The 22,786-nt window shown below is 38.1% G+C and overlaps 1 protein-coding gene across 6 annotated transcripts in view; it reads left to right on the top strand.

Annotated features, from left to right (window-relative positions):
* LMBR1 (limb development membrane protein 1) overlaps positions 1 to 22,786 on the top strand; it is a 157,853-nt gene that overhangs the window by 105,168 nt on the left and 29,899 nt on the right. For all 6 annotated transcript variants that reach the window (XR_007121403.1, XM_047694411.1, XM_047694410.1 and 3 more), the window contains 3 exons: positions 15,269 to 15,349; positions 20,711 to 20,787; positions 21,406 to 21,483. Coding sequence is in view for 5 of the 6 variants with exons in the window: in XM_047694411.1 (XP_047550367.1) it covers positions 15,269 to 15,349; positions 20,711 to 20,787; positions 21,406 to 21,483 (236 nt within the window). In the remaining variant the exon portion in view is untranslated. The remainder of the gene's footprint in view (positions 1 to 15,268; positions 15,350 to 20,710; positions 20,788 to 21,405; positions 21,484 to 22,786) is intronic.

The following is a 22,786-nucleotide window of genomic DNA, read 5'->3' as shown; positions in this document are numbered from 1 at the left end:
CCTGCCTGCACCCCTTTGGTTATCTTATCTGGTCTTGTGGCTTTGAATGCTGACCTCTCCTTTGACCTCTCCATCTGTCTAGTAGACATTTCTACTTGGATGCCTGATAAGCATCTCAAACATGCTCTTGTCCTGAATCAGCTAAAGATCTCATTCCCCATTTCTGCTTCTGTTAGAGCCAACCTGTCGCTATAGGTGGCAAATCCATTCTTTTAGGTGCTGAGGCCGGTTCCTTAGAGGCTCTTTCTCCTAATTCCCATATGGATTCCTTTAGCAAAGTTGTTGTCTCCAGCCTCGAAGCATCTGCTTGCATGTCACCACCTTGGTTTGAGGGACTGTCTCCTGTTGATTAGATTGTTGTGCTAGTTTCCTGATTAGCCTCCATGTGTCTGTCTTTGGCCTTGTAAGTCAGAAGAAGTGCTTGAGATGTAAGATCGTCTCACGTATTTGCTCTAAGTTCTCCAGTGGCCTCCTTTTTCAATCTGAATAAAAACCAGTTTTTGCAGTGGTTCCCTTTCTGCCCCCTATGTGCTCTCTGACTTCCTTCCCTGCAGTCTCCTTGCTGTTCTTCCCTGGCCCGTCACCTCCAGTCCCAGGGCATTGTGTTTCCCTTTTGCCTTCTGTCTTTCGGGTCTTTACCTAAAGAGCCCCTTCTTGGTGGGCCTTTCCATGTTGGAGGCTTGTGGCTCTCCCTCTGCCCTGGCACTTCTCTCCCTCTTTCCTGCCTTGTTTTCCTGTAACACTCTCCATTTTCTCACGTACTGTTTTTTATATATTGCCAGTTTCTCCATAGGAGGACAGGAGCTGCACAGGAGCAGGGATTTTTGTTCCTTTTCTTCCTTTCTGTGCTCCTGATCCCATGATATCCCCAGTCACATAGTGGGTTGGTGAAAACTGTTGCATGAGTAAACGAAGAGATGAAAGACATGCATGATGGAGATGGCATCTTACCATAAGGAAGTGAAGAAGGCAGAAGAAATAAAATTTGGTGATAGGATAAAAGAATTACATGGAGACAGTATTTAGGAAGGCCCACAGTAGAGACCTCTGAAGACAAGCCAAGATTGTGGGGCTGGAGGACCTTATGCCCTGGGGTGTTAGTAGAGAAGCAGAGATAAGGTGATTTCCCCTAGTGTGAAGCCCTGAAATACGGGCAATCAAGATCCGTTTCTACTCCAAGACCCCAGAAGAGCAGCCCAACAGAAAGTCCCATTACATTAATTGTGGTAGAAAATCTTTTGTAATTCCTATTTAGGATTAAGAGGATGCATATATCATTAGCATGTTTAAATGTTTAAGTAATGCAGCAGCATTAATTGAAATAATTAGCTTTCGTGTGTATATAGCCTATGGGTGTACTGGGTAACTTTAGAAGTACCATAATGAATAGGAATTATTTTTTATTGTTTAAGTTCAAAACCTTGACAGTTCTTTTAATGTAATTTATTTAAAAATATTGTAGACTTTGAACTTAATGATTCAATTCAATTTTTAAGGTACTGTTTTCATCTTCATGATAAAAAGTATATCGCTCTTGGTAGCAATTTCTTTTCTGCTTGATTTGGATCTTCTTTTAAAAGCTTTTTCACTGAAGCTTGTATTAAGTCTTTCTTTGTGGAGTGTCAAGTTGCAGTACCTTTGTATTCTGAAAAATAGAAGATTGAAAAAAATAACTCAGTCAATCTTTTCATGGAACCTAGTTACCAGTCAGAAGCAACTGGTCACCATCAGTCATAGAATCTTGCCTGTTTATCACGAAGTTGAATTTGCCAGGCAGTTGCACAATGGTGACAAGGTTTGCAGTGTATATACCTGGTTTAGAGTAGTTGCAACTGTCAGAGGCATTTTTTATCATTGCTGTCAGTACAGTTTGCTGATTTGGTCATTACTTATCTGAAGCCTTTCAGGTAACACCCTTAATGTTGTAAGGAATCTTGTATCACATTTTATGTTTTCTACATACCTTCATCTTGACTTTCTTTAACAATTCTGTAGTCTAGCAATGGTTATTCTAGGAATACGATGTGCTGTTGGTCATGTCACTGAAGTTGAGACTATGTCAAATGTATCATGCCCTGGGCCCCTTTGAGCAATGATGGGCTTGCACTGGCTGAAGGTGATCAGGTATCAGCTCTCATCAACAACATACATAGCAAAAATTGTTGACACTCCGTGACCCCCCCCCCCCTTTTTGGCAGTATTGTGATAGAACAAAGTGTCTATTAATATCTTGACTTCCTGAGCTAACAGGAAGAATATTAACTCTACTGGCAAAATGAATTGAATGGTTTCTTTTTAGTAAGATTACCAACATTTGGGTCCAAATGTCTGAAACAATGAGAGATGCCTTGTTAAAAATTTATTCAGCTTCTGGAGCCATATAAACACTTTCTTGACCATAAATTGTGGCCCAAACAAATGATTCATTGCAAGATGAAATGAGGTGACTGAAGAGAGGTAAGTTAAGATACAATATTGGTAGATGGGGAGTAGTTTGGAGTAGCAAACTGTAGAACAACTTAAGAGTCAAGTATCACATATCCTCTGAGCTTTCGAGGGAGATTGCTATATGTAAATGATCTATATTTGTTAGCAGAAGATAAAATTCAATATACACGAGTTGCTTGTTCAACCACAACCTATTTGGATGATAGTATTCCTGATAGTACCATATATAAATATGAAATTAAAAAAATAATCTTAATATCTTATCTAGTTGAAGATCTACCAACAACTTAATCTAAGGTAGGAAAAAAAAAAACAACAACACACCGTGAGCAACAACTTTAACTGTATATAGCTTTTTAAAAAAAAGGTTTTATCTATTTGAGAGAGAGAGAGAGAAAAGAAGGCACAAATGGGGTGAGGGGCAGGAGGGACAAGCCACCTTCCAATAGAGCCTGATGCAGGGCTCAATCCCAGGACCCCAGGATCCCAACCTGAGCGGAAGCCAGAGGCTTAACCGACTGAGCCACCCAGGTGTGCCAGTACATAGCTTTCTCTAATGTTCTTAAAGCTGATTGTTTAATATTTTCTGTCTTGCTGTGGTCATTTGTGATGAGAGTATATTTGAATTTTCAAATTGTGTTGTATGTCAAATGTCTTACATTGCTTGATTCGGTACTTAGCCATATTTTTGAGGATATGTGATGAGTAAATAGAAACTAATATTTTAACAAATACTAGCATTGCAAATGAAATAGAAATAGAGTGTTTGAGTATATGGATTGACCATCCCTTTTATAGATAATAACAGTTTGTGAATGCTGAGATAGATGTTTTAGAGAGTTAAATGTCTAGGCTTCAGTTTTCAAAAACTTTCTGGGGTCTGCCTCATTGGCAATGGCTCTGTGCTGAACAATAATTGGCGTTTGCTTAGAGGATGGCGACTGTTCACTCTATGAAGTTTTAGGAGTCTTGGGCTTTAAACATCAAAATTATCTGTCTAAGTGATTAGAAATAATTAGAAAGTGGGGCACCTGGGTGGCTCAGTGGGTTAGGCCTCTGCCTTCGGCTCAGGTCATGATCTCAGGATCCTGGGATCGAGCCCCGCATCGGGCTCTCTGCTCAGCAGGGAGCCTGCTTCCCTCGCTCTCTCTGCCTGCCTCTGCCTACTTGTGATCCGTCTGTCAAATAAATAAATAAAATCTTAAAAAAAAAAGGAAATAATTAAAAAGTACTTGAGGGAACCTTATAATCTGGTCATAGAGATCACATTGGTCAGTTTCATAATGTATTAAGTATAATCAAAATTTTAGAGAGTTACTTAGGCAACAGATTTTCTAATCAACTTTTTTTGGTTATATGCTAAATAAAAAATGAATTTATATGCTAAATTATAAATTATGCTAAATTATATGCTAAATTAAAAAATGAAAGACTAATCAGCTTATACTAGGGGTGTCTATTTCTAAATAGTATTCATTAGAGACTGAGTTTAGGACACTAAATTATTTAGGGAGGTTTATTGCTTCACATTATTTGTATTGTTTATATACCAATGTAGAGATTTATATTTATTTTAAAAAATGCATTACATATTTTAAATTAAATAGTATCTGCCCTTTAACACACGAATGTCAGTTAAAGCTGTCTTATGTATTAAGGCTTAGTTATTGAAGAAATGCTAGGCTTTGGGAAATTTTGTTATCTTGGACGCAAAATATTTTCAATACCACACTAGTTTTTCAGCTTAAGAATAAAGCCGGGAAGAGTTGCCTTCAGCTATTAGTTTTCCTGAATCCAAAGAGACGGGTGGGGCAGGATCAAAAATACTTACTTGATCAAAGTTATTGGCTCTGAAGGTATTCTTACCTGTGCGAGGAAGATGAAAGGTGTTGTTTTTATTGCGCGCTAGTAACAGTGTAATTTTGAACTAATTGGTGTTGAACTGCCAATCACCTAGGGGAATGCAAATAGATACTCTTCTAATTTCCTTTGAGGTAGTGAAATCTTATGTCGAGGCTGCAAGAAAAACAGAATAATACCGTTAAATTGACCTTAAATGAGCTGCTTTGTGGTTTTCTTGGAGAATCCCTTTTTATTTTTCATGACTAGTCCAGACAGGTTTTGTCTACCAATTTGACTTATTGACTAGACAATGCTGACATGGAACATGTTAGATTCATTTTGAAATAAAGTAAGGATAATACAGTTGTTCAGGATATTTTGATGATTTTTTTTAGTGCAACTTAAATTGCCTTCACATTTCAGTGTGTGTTTGCAGTGGGTCTTGATTCCTTACAATAGCCGTCATTCCTTTTGGTCACTTGTAATGGAAGATTCTGCCTATAAACACGCTTGCTCTTCTCACGAAGGTGACGTTACGCATGTAGTGACGGGTGGCGTGTGTTTGAAAATGTGTTATTCCAGGTGAATCTAATCATTTAATGAAAGAATGCTTTGAAGAAAATGAGAATGTATTCTTAATTTTTGTGTGCAAGTCAGTCAATATTTATTAATTATTGTGTGCCTAGCATTGTGTCACCTAAAAATAAAAACACAGCATTTCAGAAATGCGACTTTATTTTTCCTAGATATTTGTCTTGGGCATTGTAGATATCAAACCCACAGAGCAGGCGTTTGTATCTTTTCATGTAACTTAAAATTGGCAGCAGGAATACCATTTCTTCTGATATCTATTCCCTTTCAAAATTCTGAATAATCATCAGATTATTTTTCTGTACACTGAACTGGTTACTGGAATAATGCTGCTGCTGCTGCTGCTGCTTCTTCTTTTTTAAACTCCTTTATTTTATTTATTTTTATTATGTTATGTTAGTCACCATACAGTATGTCATTAGTTTTTGATGCAGTGTTGCATGATTCATTGTTTGCATATAAGACCAAGCACTCCATGCAGTATATGCCCTCCTTAATGCCCATCACTGGGCCAACCCATCTCCCTGCCCCCCTCCCCTCTAAAACCTCAGTTTGTTTCCCGGAGTCCATAGTCTCTGATGGTTCATCTCCCCCTCCAATTTCCCCCCTTCATTTTTCCCTTCCTTCTCCTAATGTTCTCCATGCTCTTCCTTATGTTCCACAAATAAGTGAAACCATATGATAACTGACTCTCTCTGCTTGACTTATTTCACTCAGCATCATCTCCTCCAGTCCCATCCATGTTGATGAAAAGTTGGGTGTTCATCCTTTCTGATGGCTGAGTAATACTCCATTGTATATATGGACCACATCTTCTTTATCCATTCATCCGTTGAAGGGCATCTCAGCTCTTTATTTCATTCATTCATTCATTCATTCATTCATTCATTTATTTATTGAAGAGACTGTCTTATTTCCATTGGATATTTTTTCCTGCTTTGTCAAAGATTATTTGACCATAGAGTTGAGGGTTCCTATCTGGGCTCTCTATTCTGTTCCATTGGTCTATGTGTCTATTTTTATGCCAGTACCATGCTGTCTTGGTGATCACACCTTTGTAGTAAAACTTGAAATCAGGCAGTGTGATGCCCCCTTACCTTTGTTTTTCTTTTTCAACATTTCCTTGATGATTCGGGGTCTTTTCTGGTTCCATACAAATTTTAGGATTATTTGTTCCAGTACTTTGAAAAATGCCATTGGTATTTTGATCAGGATGGTATTGAAGGTATAGGTGGCTCTGGGCAGCACAGACATTTTAACAATGTTTATTCTTCCGATCCATGAGCATGGAATGTTTTTCTTTTTATGTCTTCTTCGATTTCTTACATGAGTGTTCTGTAGTTTCTAGAGTATAGATCTTTTACCTCTTCAGTTAGGTTTATTCCAAGGTATCTTATGGCTTTTGGTGCTATTGTAAATGGAATTGATTCTCTAATTTCTCTTTCTACAGTTAAATTTTAGTGGATAAGAAAGCAACTGATTTCTGTGTATTGATTTTGTATCCTGCCACATTACTGAATTGCTGTGTGAGTTGTAATTTGGGGGTGGTATCTTTTGGGTTTTCCACATAAAGTATCATGTCATCTGTGAAAAAAGAGAGTTTGACTTCTTCTACAATTTGAATACCTTTTATTTCTTTTTGTTGTCTGATTGCTGTTCCTAGGACTTCTAGTACTCTATTGAACAGTAGTGGTGAGAGTGGGCATCCTTGTCGTGTTCCTGTTAAGGGAAAGGCTGTCAGCTTTTCCCCTTTGAAAATGATATTGCTGTGGGTTTTTCATAGATGGATTTTATGAAATTGAGGTATGTTCCCTCTATTCCTGTACCCTGAAGAGTTTTAATCAGGAAAGGATGCTGTATTTTATCAAACGCTTTTTCTGCATCAATTGAGAGGACCATGTGGTTCTCCCCTCTCCTTTTATTCACGTTTTCTATCACATTGATTGATTTGCGAATGTTGAACCACTCTTGCATCCTAGGGATAAATCCCACCTCATTGTAGATAATCCTTTTAATGTACCTTTTGAATCCTCTGAACTAGAATCTTGTTGAGAATTTTGGCATCCATATTCATCAGGGATATTGGTCCAAAATTCTCCTTTTTGATGGGGTCTTTGCCTGGCTTTGGATCAAGGTAATGCTGGCCTCATTGAAAGAGTCTGGAATTTTTCCTTCTGTTTCTATTTTTTGAAACAGCTTCAGGAGAATAGGTATTATTTCTTCTTTGAATGTTTGGTAGAATTTCTGAGGGAGCCCATCAGGTCCTGGATTCTTATTTCTTGGGAGGTTTTTGATCACTGCTTCAATCTCATTACTGGTTATTGGTCTACTCAAGTCGTCGGTTTCTTCCTGTTTCAGTCTTGGTAGTTTATAGGTTTATAGGAATGCATCCATTTTTTCCGGGTTGCTTAACTTATTGGCATATAGCTGTTGATAATAATTTCTGATGATTGTTTCTGTTTCCTTGGTGTTAGTCATGATCTCTCCTCTTTCATTCATGGTTTTATTAATTTGGGTCCTTTCTCTTCTCTCTTGGGTAAGTCTGGCCAATGGTTTATTGATCTTACTGATTCTTTCAAGGAAGCAGCTTCTAGCTTTGTTGATGTGTTCTACTATATTCTGGTTTCTATTTCATTGGTCTCTGCTCTAATCTTAATTATTTCCCTTCTCATGCGTGGGTTAGGCTTAATTTGTTGTTGATTCTTCAGTTGTTTAAGGTGTAAAGATAGTTTATGTATTTGGGATTTTTCTATTTTTTTGAGTGAGGCTTGGATGGCTGTGTATTTCCCTCTAAGGACTGCCTTTGCCATATCCCATCCCAGCTTTTGGATCAGTGTGTCTTCATTCTCATTGGTTTCCATGAATTGTTTAAGTTCTTTGATTTCCTGGTTGACTCAAACATTCTTGAGCAGGGTGGTTTTTAGCTTCCAAGTGTTTGAATTTCTTCCAAACTTTTTCTTGTGATTGAGTTCCAGTTTCAAAGCATTTTGGTCTGAGAATATGTAGGGAATAATATTATTCTTTTGATAGTGGTTGAGACCTGATTTCTGACCCAGTATGTGGTCTATTCTGGAGAAAGTTCCATGTGCGCTCAAGAAGAATGAGCATTTGGTTGTTTTAGGGTGGAATGTTCTGTATATATCTATGAGGTCTATCTGATCCAATGTGTCATTCAAAACTCTTGTTTCTTTGTGGATTTTCTGCTTAAATGATCTATTGCTGAGAGTGGAGTGTTGAGGTCTCCTACAATTAATGTATTCTTATCAATATGTGTCTTTATTTTGGTTAACAGGTGGCTTATGTGTTTGGCCGCTCCCACGCTGGGGGCATAGATATTTACAATTGTTAGATCTTTAAGAATGATACAGTGTGGGGCACCTGGGTGGCTCAGTGGGTTAAAGCCTCTGCCTTCAGCTCAGGTCATGATCCCAGGGTCCTGGGATTGAGCCCCACATCGGGCTCTCTGCTTGGCAGGAAGCCTGCTTCCCCCTCCTTCTCTCTCTGCCTGCCTCTCTGCCTACTTGTGGTCTCTGTCTGTCAAATAAATAAATAAAATCTTAAAAAAAAAAAAAGAATGATACAGTGTCCTTTTGTATCTCTGACTACATTCTTTAGCTTAAAATCTAATTTGTCTGATAGAGAATTGTTACCCAGCTTTCTTTTGTCTGTTGGCCTGAAAGATGTTTCTCCATCCCTTTGCTTTCAGTCTGGATGTATCTTTAGGTTCAGAATGAGTCTCTTGTGGACGGCATATGGATGGGTACCATCTTTTTATGCAGTCTGCAACCCCGTTCCATTTTATGGGAGCATTTAGGCTGTTTACATTAAGAGTGATTACTGAAAGATATGATTTTAAAAAAAAAAAGAAAGATATGATTTTATTGTCATCATGTTTCCTGTGAGGTCCTTGTTTCTATAGATTGTCTCTTTAAGTTTCTGTTACATATCACTCTTCAGGTCTTTCTTCTTTTATAGAACCCCCCTTAATATTTCTTACAGGGCGGGCGAGTGGTCACATATTCCTTCAGTTTCTGCTGGCCCTGGAACCTCTTTATCTCTCCATCCATTCTAAATAATAGCCTTGCCAGATAAAGTATTCTTGGGTGCATGTTCTTTTCATTTAGTACCCTGAATATGTCTTGTCAGCCCTTGCCAGGTCTCTGTGGACAGGTCTGACGATATTCTGATGTTCCTCCCTCTGTACATAAGTAATCTCTTCCCCCAACTGCCCTTAAGATGGTTTTCTTGCTTCTAAGATTTGTGAGTTTTACTATTACATGCCAGGGCGTTGTCTGTTCTCCTTGATCTTGGGAGGGGTCCTCTCTGCCTCTAGGACATGAATGCTTGTTTCATTTCCCAGATCAGGGAAGTTCTCAGCTACGTTTTGCTCAAATATATTTTCTGGTCCTCTCTCTCCAGCCCCTCAAGGATCCTAATGATTCTGACATTGGAACGTTTCATGGCATCATTTATTTCTCTAATTCTGTTTTTATGGATTTTAAGCTGTTTGTTTCAGGTCTCTTCCTGTTCCTTCTTTTCTATCAATTTGTCTTCTAGATCACTGATTCGTTCTTCTGCCTCATTTACCCTAGCTGTTAGAGTATCTAGATTAGATTGGATCGCATTGATAGCATTTTTAAATTCTGCCAGATCAGCTGTTTTTTCTGCCCTTAGAGAATCTGTGCTGTCATTAATGGTTTTCTCCATCCTAGCTACTGTCTGCATAACTGTTAACCTGAAGTCTGTTTCTGATGTCTTGCTTATATCTGTATCCATTAGTTCTTTGGCAGAGGCCACAGTCTCTGAATTTTCCCTGTGTTGGAGGTTCCTCCTCTTAGTCATTTTGTTGAGGGGTGGTTGAGGGAATGTACAGAGTCAAAATTATTGACCACAACTCAAGGAAGATGCACGTATTTTATAGGGACCTTATGGTTGTTGGTCTCTTGTTCTTCTAGCCTGTCTTCTTGGGGAGAGGCCTGCGGCACTGTTACTCAGACAACTCTCATGTTTGGGCAGAGTTGCCCTGCTCCCTGTGGGGGTGGGATGGGCTCAGTGGAAAGTGTTTTTTGGGGGCTTTTGTTCTCTGGCTGCTTTCCCTGGTGGCTTCCCACATCTCTTCCAAGAGTCATGGCTGAAGTGACTATATCTAAATTTCTGTCTCAGAACAGAGAGATCCTAGTCTGTTCTCCAGTGAGCTGTCCAGGCCATACTGTCTCCATTTTTGTCTGTGCTGCTAAAAACTGGAGCGACCTGGGTTGTGCGCCCCACAGCAACACTCCCAGCTCTCGCTTCCACATCTAGGCATGTCTCTCTGCCCTTTGTGCTTCTAAAACCGCCAGCTGCCCCCAGTTCACACTTGTGCCCCTGCAGCTCCAGGTTTCAGTCTGGGGGGCTGCCCTAAAGTCCTTTCCCTTCTGGTACCAGTCTGTGAGTCTGTGCCCAGTCCCCAGTGCAGGAGGCACAGGATCCCAGAGGCTCCCTCCTGCTTCCATTTATTTTCCAATATTGCCTGCAGAATCATGGCTCCCGCTTCATACCTTCATACCTTGAAACAAACCGCCGGAGATATTCTGTTTGTATGGATCCAGATATATCTTCCTACATCTCGGGCTGATTTCACGGTTGTTCAGAGTGGTCTGGTAGATACCCAGCTAGATTCAGTTGAAGGGGATCCCTGCTCCCCCACCATCTTTTTCTCTCCCACCCCTGGAATAATGCTTCTTCATAAATATAGGGAATGAAGTGTAATTTGGAATTGTATTTGTAATTAATCAGGTAGAGAAGTCCAAGGAGCATTAACTATAGATACACACCATATAATTTATGAAGGAATGGGCTAAAAAGCAAAAGGTATCTGTAAGACTGTTTTGTAGTCTAAGCTTTGATTCAAAGACACTTGCAAACCTTATAATACTATGCCATCTTACTGTAAGTCTTGTTCTTATATGGAGACATTCGTTGATTCTGTGATTTAATGGTCTCCCTTTGGCTTTGGTTACCAGAAACTCTATAAACTGCATTCATAGTCAAAGTTTAGTAGTTTTGGGCTGCACTTCCTGAATATCTCTGTCTTTAACCCTGTTCTCCTATAAATGTCAATTATATATTGACTAGTAAAATGATTAAACTCAGAAGCTCTGGAAATACTGTAGAACAGTTCAGTGCATTCAAGACCTCAGGCCCCCCAAAGAAGGCATTGAATTTCTCTCTCTTCAGTGATGGACACAAGTGAGGAAGGAGATTCAGAGAGCATATAGTACTTACCTTTCCTAGAAATGCAGCGTAAGACTAGATTTTTGTGATTCTCTAAGAGGGCTTAGAAAAAGAGCCTCTGAATTCCCCTAGTGCATTAGCACCTGTGCCGTCTTGCACTTTGGGCCTGAATCCTCTGTTTTCTTTCTCCCTTTGAGAAAGGAGAACTGCTGCAGAGAGAAACCCCAGAGCACTGACACTTCTTCCTGTATTGTTGTTTCTGGCCAGTTTATCCCTAGGCCCCCAAACGGAAATTGCTGGGCCCTCAAAATGGTTTGTCATTGTTTGAAGGACTGTCTGACTTGATTCAGTGTGAAGGGAACAGTAGCAGTGCATAAAGAAAAATGATCACTCACTTAAGACCGAGTGAAGAAGGTTAAGATGAGTATCTACAACAATGAGTCCCACTGAAATTGAAAGTTAATGTAGAGACAAATAAGAATTTGTACTTAGTCCCCAAAAGTAATATGGACTTTTAAGGAGATATAATTAGAACAACAACAAAAAAAGGCCACCTAGAATATGAAAAAAAATTAAAAATTCAGTAGACAAAAGATGAAGTAGTCCTTATGATAGGCAGTATAGTAACCCTGCAGAAGTAGCCAAGTCCTAACCACCCTGATCCTGTAAACATATTCCCTACATAGCCAAAGGGACTTTGTAAGGTAATTAGGTGAAGAGCTCAAGATTATCCCAGATGATCTCCTGGGCCCAGTGTCCTCATGGCATTGTTATAAGTGAGAGTTTGAGAAGATGTGACGGTGGAAGTAAATGTAGAGTGACCTGAAGAAGGGACCATGAGCCAAGGAGTGCAGGTGCCTCTAGAAGCTGGAAAAGACAAGGGAGCAGATGCTCTCCTAGAGTCTCCAGAAGGAACACAGTCCTACTGACACCCAGATTTCAGACTTCTGATAATAAATTTGTAGTGTTTAAGCCACTGAGTTAATGTACTTCGTTACAGCAGCAATGGGGAGTGAGGACAGTCTTTCTGAAAATTGAATGAATTATCTGGTAGAATCTAGTGGGAGGCCTGTTGCATGTCACAAACCAAAAGTACAAAGAGAGGGAAACACCAGTGAAATGACACACAGACTGTAGAGCTAAGCTACTTAATCTAAGTAGTAAGCACCTAGAAGGAGGAAAAAGAACAAGTAGAAAAAAAGTAAGTAGATAATAGAAGAAAATGTCAAGCTGAAGAAAGATTTTAGTGCAGGTTAAAAGACCAGAGTCCTAGACAAGGTTATTAAACAGGACATTTAAAAGATCTAGATTTATTGTGTAACATTGTTAAATTCTAAGAACAGTGATAATAAAACACTTTACAAGCTTTCTTATAGAAAAATCACTTATAAAGGAGTGAGAAATCAACATCAAACTTTCCATTTGTAACCTGCTAAGGATTATTGAATAATATTGTTAGTTTTAAGGGTTGGGGGGGAATATTCCATTGAAAAACTCATATATTTATAAATATGTCATATGTATATTAGGACCAAAAAAGACATTTGTTTATTCCTTCATTTCATATCTGTATGTTGAGTATCTGGTTTGTGCTAGATACTATTCTAGACATTAAGGATATGGCAACTTTTATACTGAAAGAAAAATTTAATAATAATCTTATACCAAAAAATTAATTAATTAGTTAATTAATTAATTAGAGGGGCCAGGGGAGGGGTAGAGGGAAATGGAGAGTCTTTTTTTTTTTTTTTTTTTTGAAAGGGAGAGTCTTAAGCAGGCTCTATGCCCAGCATGGAGCCTGTCTCAGGGTTTGAGTTCATGATCCTAGATCATGACCTGAGCCAAAATCAAGAGTCAGACACTTAACCGACTGAGCCACCAGGCACCCTAGTATACTAAATATTTTTAAATAAATCTGAGCAAAATCCAGGATTTAGGAGGAGTGGGTGGGAAGCAGTGAAAGAACAGATAAAAGTATGAAAGCGTCGCCTTGGTGCAGGAGTTATTCAGTAAAGCATCACTATGGGATTATAACTATATTATATTGAAAAAAAAGTACAAGTCTATGTGTGTTAACAGTGAGAAAGAAACCACCAAAGGACCAAATTAACATGAGGGAAAAGAATAAATAGAAGTTCTACTAGCTGGGAAAAGAAGAAATAAAGAGCAAAATAAACAGATATTATGAAATTACATGAAAGGAGAAAGAGCCATCAGTCTTCATAAAAAGCCAACTTATAGATGGCAGCACTCAGTCCCTGGATGTCACTGTTGAGCTGTGGGGGAAAAACCTACTTTGAAGCCCACTCTGTGTCTAAACTCCTAATTTCATGAAATTATTTTCTTTTTTTTTAAAGCTTCTTTGAATTGAGGTTTTTGGTTCAGTGGAAAACATTCTAATAAATACATCTCATTTCACATGGGAGAACACTGGGGTCAGAGAATGAGAACTTGAGAAAATCCCAATAAAATTTTGGAATTTAGCAGCCCTGAGAAAACCTTCGAAGTAACCAGTTTAGCCAGACCCAAGGAAGCTAAATCCTAAGCCGTCTGTGCTTGATTTATATCCTGGAATCCCCCAGAGTCTCAAGAAGGGGCACCAGCAGATATGGAAGTGGAGTGAGTTTCAAGTAAGGAGGTTACTTGAAGATCCTGTTGATGAAGCGATTTGATCTCCACGTTTTTCCCTTCATCCAAGGTACCAGGCACTGCCTCTTTCCTGCCAAGAGAAGAGGGAGGGTTGTTCTCCAGAAAGTGAAACAGAGGCTGTGGCCTGGACACAGTGTGAAGTAGAGGATGGGGTGAGTGCTCACAGGCTCCCCTCTCCCTTCACTTGGACAGCTTAATATCCCAAGGAGATCAGAAGAGTCTTGTCTGGGGAGTCTGTGTAGCCCAGGGGGAAAGTCCCACAGATGGTGATAAATAAACATCTGAAAAGATGCTCAACCACATTTAGGGAAATGCATGTTAAAATAACAATAAGAAGACATTTTTATCCATCATACTGGCCAAAACTCAAGAATTACAACATCCAGTGCTAAGGTAAATACAGGAAGAAAATAGGTACTTTCAAAAGTTATAAATGGAAATGTAAATTATTATAATAATTTCTTTTTTTTTTTCATATTTTTGAGAGAGAGAGAGAGAGAGAGAGTGTGTGTGTGTGTGCGCACATGTGTGAGCATGGAAGTAAGGGCAGAGGGAGAGGGGGAGAGAGAATTTAATCAGGCTCCATGCCCAGTGCAGAGCTTATTGTGGGGCTTGATCTCACAATCCTGAAATCATGACCTGAGCCAGAATCGAGTCCAGTGCTTAACTGACTGAGCCATCTAGGTGTCCTTATTTTTAAAAATTATTACAGTATTTAAACCATTACAGTAAATTACAATATTTGGAAGGAAGTAACCTTTAAATATCTCTTACCTGTACATGCTTATATCCTTTGACTCCGCAATTGAAATTTTGGGACTCTGTCCTGTAGAAACAATAGAATTAGAATATGCTGGATATGCATACAGAAATTTTTGCTCAACATTTTGTGTACTTGCAAAAAACAGAGGAAAACCTGACTAGTCATAAGTGGAATAACTCTGAATAAAATTGAAATGCATCCATACTATAGAATGTTATTCATTTGTTAAAGGTGTTGGCACTATCTGTAAACATGGATGTATCATTGATTAGGAAAGCAAGTGGTAAAATAACATGTCTGCTTTAATCCACTCCTATAAGATATATAATAGAAACCATGTGTATGATATGTGTATATACATGAATAGTTACATGATCATGAAGAAAGGTGTGGAAGCATCAACCAGACTGTTACCAGTTGTCCCTTTAGGGAGGTGGGTTAGAGAATGAGATTGTGCATTTCTTCCACTTTCTATAGTCGTATGATACTTTTGTCATTATTGAAAAATTAACAATGGATCAAGTAAAAGTTTATCAAAGTCAGGCATTTTCTAGGAAACCGGTATTATTTAATCAGTAAGAACTTGAAGTCTTAAGTGATGAAGAAATGGATATATTTTCCAGTGGATCACAACAGCATTTGTTTTTATTCTCTGTGATCAGGGTTTATAGTGTGTTATCCTATATTTTAATTTGAGGGCTACCCATTCTATGCTGTTAAGGTTCTGTTGTTGCACTTCTAAAATGTATTTGCTTTTGACAGGACTGTCTTCGTCAGTGGAATACAATATAATGGAGTTGGAACAAGAACTTGAAAATGTGAAGACTCTTAAGACAAAATTAGGTACTGTACATTTTTGTTCTTGACTCATGTACTGGTCTTGGATTCTTTCCAAAGACTTTCCTGTAGTCTGAAATATTCAAAAAAATTATGAAATCTTTAGTGTATGTTATAAGCTTCCAATCTGTCCAAAGCTATTGATACAGACTGTTTCTTAGTTTGGGGAGAGGATAAATTCCCTTTTTTTTTTTTTTTTTTTTTTGTTTCATACAAGCATAAAATGACTTTTCAGATGCTGATGTTCAGAGATGTCAGTCTGTTGTTTCTTCACTTGCATTATTTCTGACAAATAATCTTCTGTCATCCTCATCTTTTGAATCTTTTTTCTCTCTCGGCTTTTAAGATGTCTTCTTTGTCATTGACTTTGAACAGTTTGATTCACGTGTGCTTTAGAGTAGTTTCCTTTATGCTTCTGACGCATTGGGTTCATTGAGTCTCTTGGATCTGGGAATTTATAGTTTTCATCTAATTTGGAACATTTTTGGCCATTGTTTTTCCAAATGTTTTTTTCTTTTCTTCTCTGTGCCCCTGTTTCAGGGTCTCCAGCTGCATGTACACTGCTCCCCCCCCCCCCGAAGTTTCCCCCCCAAACTCATGGATTTTCCTTTATTTTTCAGATTTTTTTTCTGTGTGTTTCATTTTGGATAGTTCCTATTACTATATGTTCATGTTCACTACTCTTTTCTTTTGTGTATCTAATCTGCATTTAATCCTATCTATTGTATTCTCAAATACTGCATTTTTTAAAAATTGTTTTTAAATAGGCTCCATGCCCAGTGTGGAGCCCAGTGCAGGGCCTGAGCACACGATCTTGAGATCAAGACCTGAGCTGAGATTGAATTAGACACTCAACCGACTGAACCCAGGCATTCTCAGATACTGTAGTTTTTATATGTAGAAGTTCTGTTTAGAACTTAGTCTGTGTCCTCCACTTTTTAAAAAATATGGCATATATTATATAGTAGCACTTATAGTGTTTTTATCTGCTAATTCTAATTTCTGTGTTAGTTCTTGATAGATTTTGATTGATTGACTTTTCTTCTCATCATTGGGTGTATTTTTGTGGTTTTATGCATGGCAATTTTTGATTGGATAGTGGACACTGAGAATCTTATTGCTGGTTGCTGATATTTTTGTATTTCCATAAGTGTGGAACTTTATTCTGGGATGCAGTTAAGTTACTTGGAAGCAGTTTGATATTCTTGGGTTTTGCTCTGAAGGCTTGTCAGGCACGGCTAGAGCAGCATTTCCTCTAGGGTCAGTCATTCCACACTAAGGCAACTGTGCTCATGATTGATGAGGTCTCGTTCCTGTCTTGGGGGAACAAGCCCTATTCTTGGCCCTTTATAATGGTTGGTTACTGCTGCTCCTTCTAACCTTTTTGGGTGGTTCCTTCTTCAGCTGAGGGTTGTTTGTTCATGTACCTGAGCTGATCTTTACCCAACTGAAGACTCAAAGATAACTCTCTGAAGATCTGGGGGAGTCTGGGGACTTTTGTCGGTGGTACTTTGCTCTGTACAGTCCAGCTAACTGGGTTTCTCCACACTCCTGTTTTATGTCTTCAACACAACGAATAAGTAGGGCTTTTCTTGGGTTCCTGTGCCCACTACTGTGGCCAGTAAATGTCGAGAGACAGCAAGCAGGGCAAACCCATGGCTCGCCTCGTTTGCTTCCCACCTCTCAGAGATCATTGTCTTCCGTGACTGCATATCCAGGGTCGAAACTGTTTCATATGCACGTGTGTTTTGTTTCCTGATTCCTTCAGCCTGGATAGAAAATTGGTCCCTGTGATTACTTTGTCTTCAGAAATTGTTTTGTTGTTGAAAATTTATTCATTTTCATTTTTCTTTTTTCATTGAAGTGTCATCACCATGTGCTGTTATGTTAGTTTCAGGTATACAATATAGTGATTCAGTAATTCGTGTATTACTCAGTGCTCATCGTGATATTTAACCCATCCTCCACCCACTTCCCCTCTGCCAGTCTCCAGTTTGTTCTCCGTATTTAAGGGTCTGTTTTTTTGGTCTTCCTTCCTTCCTTCCTTTTTTACTTTGTTTTGTTTTTTAAATTCCACATCTGAATGAAATTATATGGGATTTGTCTTTCTCTGACTAACACACTTTACGTAGTGTAGTACACACTAGCTCTATCCATGTTGTTGCACATGGCAAGAGTTCATTCTTTTTTTTGTGGCTGAGTAATATTCCCGTGTGTGTGTATGTGTGAATGTGTATGTATCAAGTCTTTATCCATTCATCTATGGATGAACACTTGGGTTGTTTCCATGTCTTGGCTGCAAAAAACAATAAAAATTGTTTTTCTTGTTTGTTTTCTTTGGGTACCCAGTATTGGAAGTACTGGATTGTTTGGTAATTCTATTTTTAATTTTTTGAGGAACCTCCATAGTGTTTTCCACGGTGGCTTCCCCAGGTTGTATTCCCACCGACAGTGCACGAGGGTTCCTTTTTCTCTACATCTTTGCCAACACTTGTTATTTCTTGTGTTATTTGATTTTAGTTATTCTGACAGGTATAAGGTGATATCTTATTGTGGTTTTATTTGCATTTTCTTGATGATGAATGATGTTGAGCATCTTTTCATGTGTTTATTGGACATCTGGATGTCTTCTTTGGAAAAATGTCTATTCAAGTCCTCTTTTCATTTTTTAATTTGGTGCTGGGTTGTGTAAATTCTTGTATATTTTGGATATTAACTCTTTAGTGGATATATCATTTGCAAATACCTTCTCCCATTCTATAGGTTGCTCTCATTTTCATTTTTGTAAACAACATCATATTGCCTAAAGTTACTTTATTCATTCTATGGTTGATGGATATTTGATGTGTTTATCTTTTGTTATGAATAATATTGGTATAAACATTGTTCTCCATATCTCTGGTACGTATGTTTTTTAGGATATGTACCTGGAAGTGGAATTATAGGCTCATTGAGTATGTGGACGTACAACTTTTTTTAAAATAATGCTGAATCGTTTTCCCAGGTAGTGGTATTATTTTGCATTTGTTTTAAGCATGAGTAAGACATGTTGCTTCACATCTTTGTCAACAGTTGACAGTGTTGGACTCTACATTTTTACCAATTTAGTGGTTGTGAAGTCGTTTTCACTGGTGTTTTAATTTATATGTCCCTGATTTGTGTTTTCAGTGTTCATTTAGCTTCTGCCTGAAGAACATCTGTTAGCATTTCATTAGTGCTAGTTTGTTGGCAATGAATTCTCTCAGTTTTTGTTTCCTGAAAACATTTTTACTTGCCTTCTCATCAGTAGGACATTTTTACAGAATTTAGAATTCTTATTTGATAGTTTTCAACATTGAAAAGATGTCTTGTTAGTGTCTTCTGGTTTCTGGTTAAAAAAGTTGTATTGTTGCCCTTTTGAAAGCTGTAGGATTTTCTTTTTGTCTTTGTTTAGTAGTTCTAGCCTGATGTGCTCAGGTTTGGTTTTCTTTGTGTTTATTCTTCTGAGATCTGTGCTACTTCATCAGCGTGTAGCCTAATGTCTTTTATCCATTTGGGGACTTGTTGGCCATTGTCTCATCAAATACTGCTTCTGCTATTCCTTTTCTTTAAGTTCCTTCAACCCTAGCTGCATATGCGCTAGACCTTTTCACTCCTGTATTATTTTCTGAGTTTCCCCTCCTTTACCACATTCTTTGATCTTTAATTTTTTCTATTGATGTGTCTTCCATTTCATGGTCTTTTCAGCTGTGTCATAACTATTGCTAAATTATCTCCTGAAGTCTTAATTTTAGTTACAGTATTTTTCGGGTTCTAGAATTTTCATTCAGTTATTTTCCTCAATTCAAATTATGACATTTGCCATCTTGTCACTTATCTTATTGAACATATTAATCAGTTATTTTAAGGCTTCTTTCTGGTAAGTTCAATATTTGGATAAACTGAAAGTCTGTATCTATTATCTTTTTTCTTTGTCTTGTCTCCAGGGAACGTTTGATTGTCAGGCATTTCTTATACAAAATAAAAACTCTGGATAATGTTTTCTTCTTGAGAGGGTTTACTTTTCCTTCTGCCTGGCAGTTAGAGTAGGGACAGATCCTTTCACCTGTCTGGGCTGGTGATTGTTCCAGCGTGGGTTTTGGTCTTCATGAGGGCCGGTCGTTTTGCAGTTTGGCCTTGCTCCCAGTGTATAGCGTTCCTAAGTGAGAGCTTGGGTGTTTTGTTGTTGGCTCTGATACCATCTTATTCATGAACCCTGAACATTAGTTTTTATCTCAAGAAACGTGAGCCTGAGGATGCCTGGGTGGCTCAGTGGGTTAAGGCCTCTGCCTTTGGCTCAGGTCATGATCCCAAGGTCCTGGGCTCTCTGCTCAGCAGGGAGCCTGCTTCCCTTCCTCTCTCTCCGCCTACCTCTTTGCCTGCTTGTGATCTCTGTCAAATAAATAAATAAAATCTTTAAAAGAAGAAAAAGAGAAAGAAGCGGGAGCCTGACAGAAGCTTTGCTCCTTCTCTTTGCTGTACCTTCCTGTCACTCTCTCAGCCTGCTGGCCACTGGTGCCTTGAAGGGCAGGAGGCTGAACGTTCGGCTTCCTTCTTTTTCCTTTGCTTCTCTCTGTGATTATAGCCTCTCAAATTTTGGCTTCCTTGGTAGCCCCACACTCCAATTTTTGTTTTCCTGATGCTGTTGAGTTTACTGAAAGCATTGCTTTAGCATCATTTTCTTTTACTCACTGATATTTGCTTCATTTCTCAGCTTCATGGGGCCACGTCATTATACGTTGGAAAACTGTTGAGGGAAAGATAGTGCAAGTGGGGGGGCTCCCATCAATCCGTTTCATAGAGGATTGACCTCACAGCTTTGTTGTGGTAATTCTGTGATTCCTTCATGCAGACTTTTTTCTTAGTTAAGTTTGTTCTTACCAGTTGTTCATAGCATGAGGATTGGTGCGATATCACGTAGATCACTGTAGCCAGAAGTTTGCTTCCACCTTTAGAAAACTGGAGGTTTTTATCTTTGGATTAGAGGGGATTTTTAATCATGTTAATTTAGTCACTCAAATCTATATCAATATGTAAATCTACATCAAATACAAACATTTCTATATTTTCATAGCAAGCTGTGTATTAACAGTACATTTTGTTAGGAACTGAAATGTCTTTACAGAGCTAAAATGTAAGCATTATAGGATTGAACTATTCAATGTAGCAAAGTGATTTTAAAACTCTGATTTTTATAGTTTATGGAGGAAAATAAAAAATAATTTGTGTTTGTGAAAAAGAAACTATATAAAAATAATACATACTAATTCTAACAGTAAGGAATGAAAACGTGGTTCTGAAGAGAATTTTTGGAAATCTTTGTTGTATTTTGTTTTTTTTTCCTAATAGAGAGGCGAAAAAAAGCTTCAGCATGGGAAAGAAATTTGGTGTATCCTGCTGTTATGGTTCTCCTTCTAATTGAGACAGTAAGAATTTATTTGCCTAGTTAAATAAAGCAAATTATTTTTTATTTACTTTGGTATTTGAATATGGTAACTCCCTCAGATAAATGGTTTCAAGTAAACTGGTTTTCTGTCAACAGGGTTAAAATCCATCCATACTTGTATTTGGAAAAACTCAATAAAGCAAAAATGGAAATTAATGGCATTTTTTTTAAGTCCTCAAGATTAACTATTTCCTCATGGAAACAGGACATTTATTCTTTGGTGCCATTTAGAATTAAGAGATGAGGTATTGCAGATATCTTGCTTCAGACTCTGATGGGATGTGAAAATTATATTCTTAATTAGTTCTGATAACTATTAGCCATTTTTTAAATCTGTGGAGTTGTGGGTTTTCAGTTGGTGGAATCATTCAGTAACTGAATCTATATTATTAGCTTTAGTCACAAGCTTTGAAATTGTAATAATTTGTAGAAGCTTTTAGAGTTTTTGCAGATAGTTTGATTACTTCCAGTTTGTGTGTAGAATTTTGGTCTTCTCTGTTCTGAAGCATATATTTGGTCTATAACTTAGATTTTAATACATGTGTACTCACAAAATATCTGTGAAATTCAGAACTGATGATCATTTTTTATGTTGTAGTCCATCTCGGTCCTCTTGGTGGCTTGTAATATTCTTTGCCTGTTGGTTGATGAAACAGCCATGCCAAAGGGAACAAGGGTAAACTGCTTTAAATGTCTTTCTTTTGCAAAAGTGTTCTGTATATATACCCTGAGTGTTTCAAATAAGTAATTTAAAACATCACCTTTCTGTACCTATGTTTCAGGTTGTATGAATTTCCTTATGTAAAGAGCCTTCGTAAATAGTGCTCGTGACCTATGACTTGTTTCTAATTTCTTACTTTCAGTTGGCTAGCTCTTTTATCGGATATCATTTTCCTTTTAGACTTTGTATCACAGTTTACTTTTATTTTGCTGTAGTTCATATTTGGAATTCTTTACGAAAATTTATACTCTGTGAAATAGTGATGTGGAAGGAGTTTATTGGATGGAGTCGTAGTGTTTGCTGAAGATCCTGATATGTGGCTGGTAGGCACTCAGGTTTCAAGAGAGTCACACATTTTATGAAACTGAGTCAAATGTTTAGTTACTAGAGGAGAGTCAGATATATATCTTTTCATGAATTAACTTTGTTTTCTCTCTTGTCTAAAAGTTGATGATTCTATTAAATTCTATCTTTTAGCCTGTTTAAATATATTCTCCATCTAGAAGGTAGTTATCACTAAAGATGCATATTTAGCACACTTCTAGGACTCTGTAGACTTTTGATTACTTAAAGTAGCATTTACATTCTAATGTTTTCATATATTTTTCTAAGTCAGTAGCTTTCTTATTCCCCATAGAAAGGACTTCAAAACTCTTCCAGACTTTTAGTGCTACTTCTCTCTCTGAACCAGAGGATGTATCCCTTTCCTCTCGTAGAAACAAGCCAACATCAACCTAAATTTCTTCCCTTCAGTCCACAATGGAGATGCCCTCCTCTTTGAATTTCAGGCATATTCTCCAGTTAGATCCTGCCCTCCTCTAACTTTTGCTGGACCTTATGCCTTCTGTTACTGCCCACTGTCTAGCCTGCCACCAAGCTTTCCAGGTGCCTCATTCCACAAGCAAACAACACTGAAGGGTACTTCATCTGCAACCTGGTCTTTATCTTTTGTTTAGACCCGAATTCATTGATAGAGCAGGAAGTTATCTACTGCGTTGGCTTCTGTTCACTTTGTGACCCTCTGTTATACATTGCACGCTGCGTAAGTCCCATGCCGCCATGGTACATTTATGTACCATCCCCTTAGTGTATCACACAGGGGGAGTAGGGCCCATGCATGATTCTGTAAATAAATCAGATCATCCTAATCCTGCCTGGAGGACTTCTCTTGAGGCGGGGAATATATCCAAAATGTTTTTCACCCAGCCAGTAAGCCATTAGCATTATTCATTTCTTTGTCAAAAGATTAACAAAAAGT

Source organism: Lutra lutra, chromosome 11 (genome assembly GCF_902655055.1).
Source record: "Lutra lutra chromosome 11, mLutLut1.2, whole genome shotgun sequence".
Taxonomy (NCBI): domain Eukaryota; kingdom Metazoa; phylum Chordata; class Mammalia; order Carnivora; family Mustelidae; genus Lutra; species Lutra lutra.
Note: the sequence above shows the minus strand (reverse complement) of the source record. Positions and strands in the feature narration are given on the sequence as shown.